Source organism: Convolutriloba macropyga, chromosome 7 (assembly GCF_964194025.1).
Source record: "Convolutriloba macropyga chromosome 7, txConMacr16.3, whole genome shotgun sequence".
NCBI lineage: Eukaryota > Metazoa > Xenacoelomorpha > Acoela > Convolutidae > Convolutriloba > Convolutriloba macropyga.
In genome coordinates, this window is record NC_134474.1 from 20,458,570 (window position 1) to 20,471,188 (window position 12,619).

Below are 12,619 nucleotides of genomic sequence, written 5' to 3' on the forward strand. Positions count from 1 at the left end.
CTACTTGATGCCTGAAATTGTTTGGTGTGCGATTGGGGGGATAAGATCGTTGAAAATTTTGATTCTCACTTTCATAATATTGTCTCGCATCAGTTTCATGCGGACTAAACTGGTTGTTCTGGGGGAACTTTTGTTCATAGGATTTATTATAGTTGTTGTTATAGTGTTTATTTCCGTATCTATGATTGTCATATCCACTATTAATTTTATTTGAGCGATTCTAGTTATTAAAATACGGTTTATTGTTAGTTCGTTTTTTGTAGTCAGTACTAAAGGATGTCTTTTTTTTCCTTTTCCTCAGTTGGTTCCGTTTTCATTTTTTTAAAACCCTCATCAATTCTATGCCTAGAGCAGTTAGAAATAGAATAGTGTTATTCGGCCGTCCTTTTACATTGGGGTCCTTAAATGAACTTGATTTAATAGCGCTAACTTCTTTATTTGTTATTAGGCTAGTAACGTCTTAAATGTGTGCTTCAAGACTTCTAATTTTATCATTTGTTTGTTTTACTGTGCCATCAGTGCTAACAGTAAATGTTAAGTCCTTTGTTATTAAGTAGTCTCGTATTTCACTCCATGTTTTATCCGGATTTTCTAGTTTATATTCATGAGTTTTGCGCTTTAGAGATGGGTGGCCTCTTATAGCAAAGTCAATGTACTTTTCCTCTCTTTGTCTCTGCTGTATTGTTCGTTCGGTAGTAATTTGGGCAGGGTTAGTTATTCGTGAGGGTATATTTTCAGGCCATCCTCCATCAGTTTAAAGCGGTGGAAAAATTTTTAAATAATTCCCCCCTTTTGTCTAGTGGCATCTTCCACATCTAGTCGATATTTAAATTGATCACGGCTATCAGTTAATCTATTTATGAAATCTCCTTTAATTTGGTCAAAATTTCTTGTGGGGTCTACAGTATTGAACCACTCTAATGCGGTCTCTGTTAGCAGTGATCCAAACAACGCTTTGCGTCTATTTTGGTGATTCGTTAATGCAGTGGGGTCTGCAGGTAGCGTTGTACCTAAAGCGAAATTTATTTTTTGTTCAACAGAGTTCCAAAATTCTCTTGCATTTTGTCTTGGGTCGTTTTCCGAGAATGTGACCAGTGACATATTGGGATGAGAGAGGGGGGTATCAATTATTGTTCTTGTTACTGTAGTAGTGCCGCCTGATCTGGTGCTTACAGTTGTTGTGCCTGTACTACCGGAGCCTGTTGAAGGAATGTGCTACTCGGCGTTCCTCCAGAGGACATTTTGTTTGATTTGTTTTGTTAATTATTTTTGCTTGAAGATAGAAATCATTTATGCGAGCCTCACTGGTCGCACCAGTTTATACTAGAGGGTAGAGGTTGCAAAGGTTCAAACTGCTGACTCGATGGTAGTACTCCTAGTATACGCTTTCTACGCCTGATAAGTCTCATAACATTACTTAAGGATTTAAAGATGCAAATTTTACTAACTACTTCTGTTATAAGATTTATATAAGATTTATAAAAGTTTAACACATATATAATTTAATGCACAACTTGAAGAATATAATTTAGCTAAGATATAAAAACTTAACATTAAAAGGCAAGGGTTGAGAAGCTTGGAGAAACTTTGCTAACTTATAATTTTATCAGTAACTTAACTCCTTTTTGAATAAAGTCCTGACTTGGAAATATCTCTAACTATTCGTTATTCGATATAGTTCAGAAAAGGTTAAGGTTAGCAATTTGAGTTAGAATTTCTTCAGAGAAGTTGTTTCGTGATTTATCACTTTTTAAACTCTTAATTTCTCAAATGTTGTACTTTTGTTTTGGTTTATATAGTTCTTAGAACGGGATAATTCCCGTGCTGCTGGCTGGACGGCAAAATGTCCGTCTGTCTGAAAGAACATTTTATGCAATTTGAATGGTTCAGCTAATTGCATCATTCTATTTTTAGAATGATGTAATTTGAATACTTAGCTTAATTAAACTAAGTATTCCATATAAGAATAAACTTGTACTTCAGTACATGAGGACCACAGGTAAAGCGTTTTAGATGTTGCCCAAAATTCATAATGTCAGATGGAGTAATTTCAAAAGTGATTGTTTCCTTAAAATCAGAAGAAAGATACAGGATAAGCTTCGAACGTGGGCTGATTTCTCATCAAAATATGTTTGGCAACACAAATGACGTTTTAGGGAAGAACTTAGTACCTTTACAAATTGAAATTAAACCAAAACTGTTCTATTGATTTCTACGAATCTATCTTTTTCATTGTTATCTGCTAGACCAGCTCCCATTTGTTGAGAATGAGTTTCATGGAATAACTCAGTGGATGCAATGAACTTTCCAAACTAATTTTTTTAGAGTTTTCTCAAAAATTTTATTCTACTATGAATTTCTGGGAGTACAATTTTTAATTGGTTTTTTGCTAGATGCGCTCTCACTTGTTGAGGTTCCGTTTCATTGGATAACTCAGTGGATGCAATAAACTTCTCAAACAAAAACTTTCATTCTTCTTTGAAGTTCTATAACTACATTTTTTACGTAATTTTATGTTCGCTTCAAACACCATGTTTCAAATTTTTTAAGTGATTATTTCGAAACATAGTTTTTTTCATCTTTTTTGGGAAGCTTTCGAAAACTTCATGAAAATTCAATTTCATAGAATTCCCTTTTATGAAAGTTCTATGACTACAAATTTTCATCGACGCCTTAACATGAAGTTGTAATTTTATAACTTTTTGATTTATGGGGTCAACCCAGGAGTCCTGTTGGTCTTTTTTAGTGCAATTTTTGTACTACTGCCTTTTCTGATGGTTTTTTGTCTCACTAATTGAATTTTTGGTCATGATAACGGGATAAATAGATAAATCCCAGAGAGCATTTTGTCGGCGAGCAGCCGGTTGTATGGGGCAATGCGGCTGACGCTATTCGGTTATGTCTTTCTGCCCTTAGTTGGCACCTTTTTTGAGCGTCAGTTTGTTTTCACTTTCAATTATTTTCTTTCAGAGAGTTAATAGAGCGCACTATGGTATCATGTAGTGATCGTGAGCAAATGTGCACAATTTGTTAATTAAATATGCATATTTGAGTGAAAACGTTAATTTTTCAAGATCTTGAAACAAAAAATCTTGAAATAGAATCTTGAAATAAAAAATGTTTTATTGCAATAAAAAATGTTTTTGAAATAAAAATTGAAATAAAAAATATTTTATTGAAAAAAAAATGTTTTCTTGCAAGATAAATATTTGTCTCGACTGGGGTATTGATTATAAACAGTTCAGGTATGAACTGTTGCTCCACCAATTACTCTTTTTTGACAAGTGTTGTGTTTTAGAATAATGAAGAAACTGATGTTGCTGAAGTTATGGTCTACACAACTGGTGTTTGCTACCACTGCTCTCTTGTGGAGCGCGAAGAATACCGAAAGCACATTTTGACAGTTTTCCGCAACAAATATAGACTGTCAGAGGGAGAAAAAACTTACCTTGACTATTTGCAGGCTCTTATGAGTAAAGTTGTGGATAATTGTGGCTTCGAACAAAACCCGGACATTGCCAAGAATAGTGCTCTTGTAGAGAACATATTCATGATGGTTATTTGCATTGAGCTTAAAATCCCCCTTTTTTTGGTAGGCAAACCAGGCAGTTCAAAGTCTCTCTCCAAGACCATTGTCAACAACGCTATGCAAAGAAAAGCATCAACGAATGAATTTTTTCAAGACTTCAAACAAATCCAAATGCTTTCATTCCAATGCTCACCTCATACTACAACAAAGAACATATTCGACGTTTTCCAAAGCGCAGTGAAGCTTCAAAAGGATAAAAATTTGGATGAGTACACAAGTGTTGTTGTTTTGGATGAGATTGGACTGGCTGAAGACTCACAGACAATGCCTTTGAAATCACTCCACCCGCTTTTGGAACTAGGATTTGTGGAAGAAGGATGCGAGGCTACATCTAAAAATAAAGTAGCTTTCATTGGCATTTCTAATTGGGCACTGGACCCGGCAAAAATGAACAGAGGCATTCTAGTCAATAGACCAGTTCCGGGAAAGAACGAACTGCTGGAGTGTGCCAAATCCATGTGTCGGGTGCACACCGAAGAGGGAAAAGTTATAAAACAACTTATTGAACCGCTTACTGATGCTTTCCTGAAAATTACTACTGGACACGGAGCATCTGTGATACGAAAGGAGTATTTTGGTCTTCGCGACTTCTACAGTCTGTTGAAGATGATTTATCGAAACGAGGCTGCCGGGTGGAGCAAACTTCGTTACTGCATTCAGAGAAACTTTGCAGAAAAAGGAACTGAATGCATGAATATCTTTAAGTCAGAATTATCAAAAGCTCAAGCGGTTGGGGAATTGGATGACCAGGTTCCAGATACTTTAGCTCTAGTAAAAGATAACTTAAGGGAAAATTTCGAAAATTTAAACCAAAACGCGACAGTAGGGACAAAAATGGACCAAACTCAATGCGAGAGTCGCTATCTCTTGCTGATGATCGAAAAGTTTACAGCTCTACAACTCCTCCCAGAATTTCTAGACGCTTCAAAATTCGAGACAATCTTCGGATCAGCTTTCCCTGATGACCAGGTCTACATACAGGCATGCAGAAACATCAACCAGATCAAACATTGCATGGAAACAGGCAAAAATCTTATTCTGATTAATCTTGGATTGATCTATGAGTCATTGTATGATGCCCTGAACCAATACTATTTCTTCTACTGTGGAAAGAGGTACGTGGATCTGGGTTTAGGATCGGATAGGGTGAAATGCAGTGTTGCCCCTAGCTTCAGACTAATAATAATTGAGGAAGAGGAAACTGCACTTCAACTGCCCATACCACTGCTGAATCGGCTGGAAAAGCACTTTCTTAACATCAATTCCACGCTTAGTCGGCTGCAAATAAGTCTGAAAAATTCTCTCGAGCAAGCAATGGACACCTTTTCTCTTGCTCGTCGTTCTGACAAAGACGCAAATTTTAATACACAACAAGTTTTTGTTGGCTTCCAGGCCGACACACTGTCTCTTTGCATAAAGCGTTTAACTGACCAGGATTGTGACGCTGAATCAGTGGTGAATGTGGGGATGACAAAGATGATGCAAACATGCACGCTAGACGCCATTTGGAGGAAGTCACAGGACACCAAATACATACCATTTGGCTCAGAAATTTATCAAATACGAAACAATTTATCCAACTTTCTTTGGCACTACATTTACCAGGCACAACCCAACACAGTTTCCATGTTCGAAATTTCTACCTTTTGTAAGATTCCATCACCTGAAACTATAAAACAGTGGAACAAGGAGCTAATCTTCAGAGAGTTACCTGTCTTTCAAGCTTCATCAGACAGTTGCAACCTTAGCGACCTCCAGATGGTTGTCAACTTGGCCAAATTCAAGACTGAACAGCAATTCACAGACAAAATGTCCGAATTTCATCAAAGAGCTTCCGGTAGCGGCTCGGATTCCGTGAAAATTTTGTTTGTTATTTGCGCTGACATGTATGAGAACAGCAAACTGATTCGATGTGCGAAAAATTGCATAGAACTAGTGCATCGTGAAAAAGTTGTACCAAAACTGTTCACCGTTTTCATAACGCAACTGCCTCGTAACTGGCACGAATCAAGTTACAGTAACTTTGCAACAGCAAAATGGGAGAGCTTCCACATTGACAATTTGGACAAAGACAACGAAACCAGTGACATCCTTAAGGAAATATACATCTCAACTCCCCAGAACAACTCTCCAGAAATCATATCCATCCTCAGTACTTCAAAGACATTAAACAGTTTCCAAAGACAATTGCTTAAGGAACTAGTACAAGATACGGTTGCTGATATGGAGGAAAAGAACAAAGTTGACATGATAAACATGGTTTTTCAGCTGTTCAGGCAAGAAAAAACTGAAAGCCAAGTTCTACTGGAATCAGTATTCTTAGAGAAAGTGGTGAGCCTTGTGAAATCAAAAAACAGCTCGGTCAAAGTTAGTCAATTTGTTAAGGACGCTGCATCCAACTTCGAAGATCTCATTCGCTTTGGTACTGTTGAACAAGTCTTTTTTGAAAAATTGAAACAGTACTTGAAACCTTTCGCGCAAGACTTTTTGGAAATGATCAACTTCAAACTCAATTATCACTTCTTGTCTGAAGATAGTTGGAAAAAGCAGGCATGGATTGACCTGTTCTGTGTTGCTGGCATTTGTGATGGGAAAATTGGACAAACTAAAGCAGAGCATCTTGGAAAACTTTTCCCCTTTTTTGGAGAGATTTTAAAACGATTTTCTTTTGTGTGGGAAGAAGCCGTCGAAATGCAAAAAGATTCGGATGCAACGACTAAGGAGTGTTTTTTGGAAAGGTTTGAAAATAACAACCCAGCGCTTAACGAAGTTTTGATCAAACATTCGTCAACGCCAGACGCAGTTGAGTGCTTTTGCTGTGAACTTGTGACAGAAAATTTCCTCAAAATCCATAATTTGAACAGTGACCATTTGCATGTAATAAAAGAGTGTATTCTCAGTATTTCAACATCCGATCGTAATGCAAGTTTCCAAACCAATTACTCTATATTTCAAGAACTGCTCTCCTCTCTTCGGTCTGTCTTGCCTATATTTCAGAAGTTCACACCAATTTCGAAATCGGTTGTTAAGAACCTGAAATTGCACTCGGGAGAATCATTCGTTGCTTCACTTCTAGAAGCTGCTCTGGGTCAGATTACTTTTTCTCAGGAACTTAAGAGAGAAATCGGCTGGGGCCAAATCTCTGAGCAAGCCGAAAGAGCAGCTGTGCTGAAAATGTGTATAACAATAGATCAGAAGCTGAGCCACAATTTCCGACAGAAACTTAGGGCCGCTGACTTAGGTGTAACTTTTCTCTATCGAATTTCTTACAATTTACAGCATTCAATTATCAACAAAATTTGCAAAAATGCCTGCGTCCTTTTTCAATACGGAGCCAATACTGGCAAATTTTTGAATAATCTCCAGGTTTGCTTAGAAAAGCCAACCATGTCTTTTGTAGTATACTGCGTTAAGGAAGAGACTGGGAGCGAGCTATGCGCAATTTGTGGAGGTAAACTCTCAAGTGAATCTTCTGTCCCTTGTTTGGTGAAATGCCAGTCTAATCACGCTGCACACAGGGCATGTGTGTTAGAGAAGCGCTCATCTTTATCAAGTGAACAATGTGACTCGTGCGAAATCTGTAGAACACCAATCAGACATTCCGATTGCGAAATGGAAAACAGCTTTCAGTGCCACTCTCCTCCCTTAAAGCGCTCCTGGAGTCAATTTTGGCAAAACATTGCTAGCACTTTTATGCAAATAGTCTACCAGCACATGATATCCACTCCCAATGCACAGGAGACGAGTGTGATAGAGCTGTTTCAGTTTTGTGTCTTCAAGTCTAAGAGCATCTGGGTCTCTACACAGATTCGAAGCTGTCTGCTATCTGTAATTCTGACAAGTTACCAACAGGGCGCAATCGAAGCTCTCAGTCGAGCAGTTAAAGAAGCGCCCGAAGCATCTATTGACTCTCAGGAGTGTGAGAAAATTATCGCCAGTGCGTTTGATTACTGTTACGAAAATGACTGTTTCAATCAAAAAATAATTTCTGAAATTCACACATCACAAGTTGTCAGAAAGTTGCAATATATTGCTGAGTGCAAATATGGATTGCGCCGAATAGTTGACGGAATACAGGGACGGCTGTCGAATGATACTTCGTTCGATAATCAAATCGGAGAGCATCTTCAGGAACTGCAAAGACTTGACGGAAACTCCAGGGAAAATGCTTCAAAATACTTTTTGCGCTACGTGAATTTCAAATTGGGAACATTTGGTCTGAATGAAGTTTTACGAGAGGAAATTTTCAGGCCATTGATTCCTCCTTCCGTCATCAACTTGGAAAGTTTTCACGGAGATATATACTTGAGCTTCGCGGGTTATTTTGAAGTTGCTAACAATGTGTATGCAGAATTAGAAAAAGGCTCGAGCGACAAGGCTTTCGAAGTACTTTTAGAAAAATCACAATTTCTGCAGTGCATTTTTGCCTATCGGTACATTATTGATGACAATTCTTCGTCAGAGGTAGAAGTACCTGCACTCAGATCCGTTTTTAGGCAAAACTTGATTCAGACCCAAATTAATTCAATATATTTCTCAAAGCCCCTTGCCACATCCCGTGCTCCTCAAAATGTGGATTCTTCAAACTGCTTGGAGCATTTTGCTTACTTGTTCCAGGCATTTTCCGAGACGGAATTGAAGGGAAAAGTCAACAATCTGTTTATTCCCTTCAGGCTACTGATGCTAACTGAAGCTCTGTATGATTCGTGGTTTTTGCCATGTTTCAAAGACAGCTACGAATACTACATTAAAATGTACAAAGAAAACGGCTACTTGACGGATGAACAGTTACGAACAGCAACCCTGAACGAGTGTCCCAATGGCCACCTGTACATTGTTGAGGATTGCGGAAGACCGTGGAAAGAAAGTAAATGTTCAAAGTGTGGAGCCACTATCGGAGGACGTCGTCATGAATTTGCCCCAGGAAACAGGAAAATAGCAGATTTGTCAAACCCTGAAAACCTGAGAAATCAGACAAAATTTACAGGATACCTAAAAGATAAAAGCGATATTTATAACAGGAATGTTACTCAGCTCACATCAAATTTGATGCAATTTTTTCTTCATTTGACCCTGTATATCGTCAAAGGTGACCAGGAGATGCTGGATAGCGCCTCTGTCAACTTGACAATTCTGGCGGCTGACTGTTTTGATTTATGCCAAGAGGATACCTTGAAGATCTTAATTAACTTTCTAGAAAGTTCTTTGCGAGAACCTGTAAAAAACTGCAGCAAGTCATTTGAAACTGAAGAAGGCAGAGCTTGCTGGGAGGATTTGTTTGCATCTTTTGCGCACAAAACACTGTCTGATCTCGATGTTCAGAAGGTAATCAATGACTACAACCATTTAGTTGAGACGAGCTATGAAAACCGCAGGACCAGTCAAATAAATTCGGTTCTATTTGAGCGTAAATCGACAGACAGCATCGAATCTCAACAGCACGATCCTTGGCAGGTCCGCCGAATTGAAACTTGGTCTTCCTTCAGCGCACAATTGAACAGGCGGCCTAGCACTGAAAACGTTCTTCTCAGATCACTTTTATCAAATCAAACTTACCTGAACAGCATTGCACAGCTCTCCAAATTGTACAACCTGTTCGCAAAATTGACAGAGCTATACAATAGTCAAGAAAGTGGCCACAATAAAAGTTTTGAACAATTTTTATCGGAACAAAGAATTTTGTCAACGGAAAGAAGGGAACTTACAGACGCCTCACTTATCTACATTGACATTTGGAACAGCATAATTCGAAAGCTATCTAAAACAGAAACAGTAGAGTGCGAATTTCGAGATGAATTGAGTAGTGAATCTAGTGTGAAGCATTTTGTGATCATTGAACCTGCCAACGAATGCTGTGCTCTTGCGACATTTAAATTTTTGGTGCAGAAAAATAATGAAATTGTGCAAGGTTATCGTCAACTGATTGGAACCGAATCCAGGTTCGTTGGAAAGCTTTTTTTGATCCAACATTTTTAAGAAATTAGGGAAATCTATATGCCTGAAAATTCTTTTTCACCAAATCACGAAATGCGACATTTCTATTTTGAACCTTTAAAAATTATCACTTAGAAATCACCATATTACGGATCAAACAAAAAAATTTTGTAAGTGAATGTCGCATCGCGAAGACCATCCAAACGTCTGCAAATTTATTCTGCTCTTTCTGAAAGTGAACTCCACGGAATCCAGTAGTAGTTACCCCTCCTTAATTGTTTCGACCCCTCTTGAGGGGGGAGGAACAGTATACTCAAATGGGTGTTTTTTGTTCAGACAATTTCAACCGATCGATATATTCATCGTAGTGAGTTGCGAGTGGTATCATTAAAATGCCCTACAGCGTTTTTTTCCCGTTTTTGCTAACTTTACTCTATGATTTTCAAAAACGCAGCATATATTTTTGATAATCAAGATCTAAATTATTCGAAACAAATGAGTGTTCGAAATGGACCAACAACAATAGCGGGGCTAATTTTGGTCCAATACTGGATTGTTAAAAAATATTTCGGATTGTAGTCAGTCAGTCGTTTTTTTTCAAAAAAATTCCATCTTTTTTATGTTAACTGAAGAACAGAACAATTCAAATCAAAGCTCAACGTTGATAGGTCCACATGGAATCCTAACCGGTATCTATTTTATTTACTCAACAGATAATGGTCGTTTTGGCTTTTAAAAATCTTTGCTTTTTAACTAAACAATGGCTTTTTGAACTTTGCCACTATTTTTCTCCTAATTTGGTCAATTTGTAGCTTAATTTCAGCACAGAAAAAAACTTCATCCTCTCTTGTTTTCCACTGAAATAAATTTTAATATTTTTTGCGGGTTAAGTTATGGTTTTCTGGCTTTGATACGACAAGATTTCGCGTTTTTTTGGTATTGGCCTATTTTTCACGGCTTTTTCTCGCTTTGCCATATTATCACGATATTGACAGTTCAGATTTTACCTTATTTGCGTTCAAAACAAAGCATAATTGAACATTTGAAAGTCATAAAAGGCCTAGATTATGGTTTTAACGGCTTCGACACCCCTCTCTCGAAGAATTTTATTGATTTTGTTTACAATTGTCTTTAACTGTCGTCTTACTTTGTCTTTCAAGTCGTATGAAATAACATGGATAATGACATTTTTCATTGGTTTTTCATAGAGGAATAAGTGTTTCATTCGTTTGGAGTAGATTGCTGATGGCTTTTATGACTTTGAAAACAATTGTCTTCGAAAACAAAAAAACTATTTTGAACTTTGTTTATATTCGCAGTTTCGTTCTTTTTTGTCTAATTGTTACCTAGTTTCGTTAAATACAGGCCACATATGGAAATAATTTTGTCAAGGGAGGGTGCAACTTTTCAAAGTCTATTGTTTTTTTTTGAAGAATTTGTTATGTGCTTACTGGATTCGACAAGGGCTTTTCGCCCAAAAAGTTAGGTAATTTTTTATTTTTGTCATGTTTTAATGTTCTGTTTGTAGACGCAAGACATTTTCTGAATAATTACAGGTCTGAAGCGGTTCTTTTGGAAGAAAAGACGAACCTAATTCATAATCTCATTTGTAGCTAATGGCCTTTCTATCTTGGAAAATGATTGCTTTCGAATAAAAACAAAAGAGTTACTTAATTTTACCCTTTCTCATTTTCGGTCGAGTTGATACCTTTTCTCATAAGAGGTCCTATGCTCCTAAGACGCCCTATAGAACATTTTTAGCGTAAAAGGAAGGCCCCAATTTATCAATATTTTGAGGGGGAAAAGCTGTACGGCTTCGACAGCGTTTTCTCGCAAGTTTTAATTGAATTTTTTTGTCTAAATTTGTCTTTTTTATGCAACCGCATAAAAAAAAGGTGAATGAAATATCTTATTGCCCTGTTATAGAGCGTATGCAATCATAAATATTTTGCATGTTTGCATTTGTTATCTGATGGTTTTCATTATTTTGAAATTGATTCTTTTTAAATATATAAGCCATTTTTTGTCTTTGCTGTTATTTTCTTCTTTTTTGTCTTGTTTTGTGTTACCGAACCTGTTTATGGTGCGGTCTCATATCTTTTCGAGTGAAATGAAAGGTATTTTGTTTAGTTTTAGCTTTATCGCACGCTATTTTCACCTTGTTTCTAAGTTTTTTTAAATGGTCAAAATTTTGGACGCAATCAATGTTTGTTTTTATTCTTTTTTGATTTTTTTTCTTTCTGTTTATTGACTGATCTCATCAATCTATTGCGGCATTTTTTATTACACTGAGCTATTTGCGTTGGATGTGATCCTTTTGTTCAAACAGATTTTTTTAATACTTGAATTTTTTGGGGGTTTTCTATCTGTTCCTCATTTGATGGACATTTTTGCCAAAAATGCGGATGAGCGGCGTCGGAACTTTTTGTACAAACGCACACTACCGAGCCTCCTTGTCCTGCTTTTTATTACCAAAAAAATGAAATTTGCAAACCACTTGTTTTAATTATGCACTAGGATTGCAAGGTAACTTTACTTGCTTGTTGGAATTCGTTAACGAGCGATGGAAAAAATTCAGATTTTTAAGGATCCTAGAAAGGGTAAAGTATAAAGTACTATCCATAAAACCTTTAAAAATGAAACTTCCATTTTAAAATAACCGAAACTGTTTTTTTTGCAATGGAATTGTTGACAATTTAATAGCTGCTCGACTTAGATTGTTAACTTTTTCGAAACAAATTGAAGGTTTCGTTAAAAAAATGTGCCACTAAAATGATCTCATATCTGATTTTTAGGAGAAAATATCAGCTTCAATGACAAAAAGACAAGATATGTTCAAAAAATGACAGAACTTGAAATGATCTTTATAAGAATCCAAATAAACTGTCCGTTGTGATTAGAGTAGGAAAAAGGCGGCTCGCTAATGTGCGTTCGCACATGATGTTCAGACCCGAGCTCATTTTTGCCTTAACTGTCAACCAAATGAAGAGATAACAAATATATATGTTTGCGTTTCAGAAAACGTTACAGAACCTAATTACTAATTCAATTAAACAATGCCAGACCTCATTACAGCCCTCAAGAGATCTGTAATTA

At 36.9% G+C, this 12,619-nt stretch overlaps 1 protein-coding gene across 1 annotated transcript in view; it reads left to right on the forward strand.

The window, feature by feature from the left end:
* Window positions 1–12,619, forward strand: part of LOC142342975 (E3 ubiquitin-protein ligase rnf213-alpha-like) — a 235,819-nt gene that overhangs the window by 189,691 nt on the left and 33,509 nt on the right. The window contains exon 7 of the mRNA XM_075394657.1: window positions 3,299–9,528. Coding sequence (XP_075250772.1) covers window positions 3,299–9,528 — 6,230 coding nt within the window. The remainder of the gene's footprint in view (window positions 1–3,298; window positions 9,529–12,619) is intronic.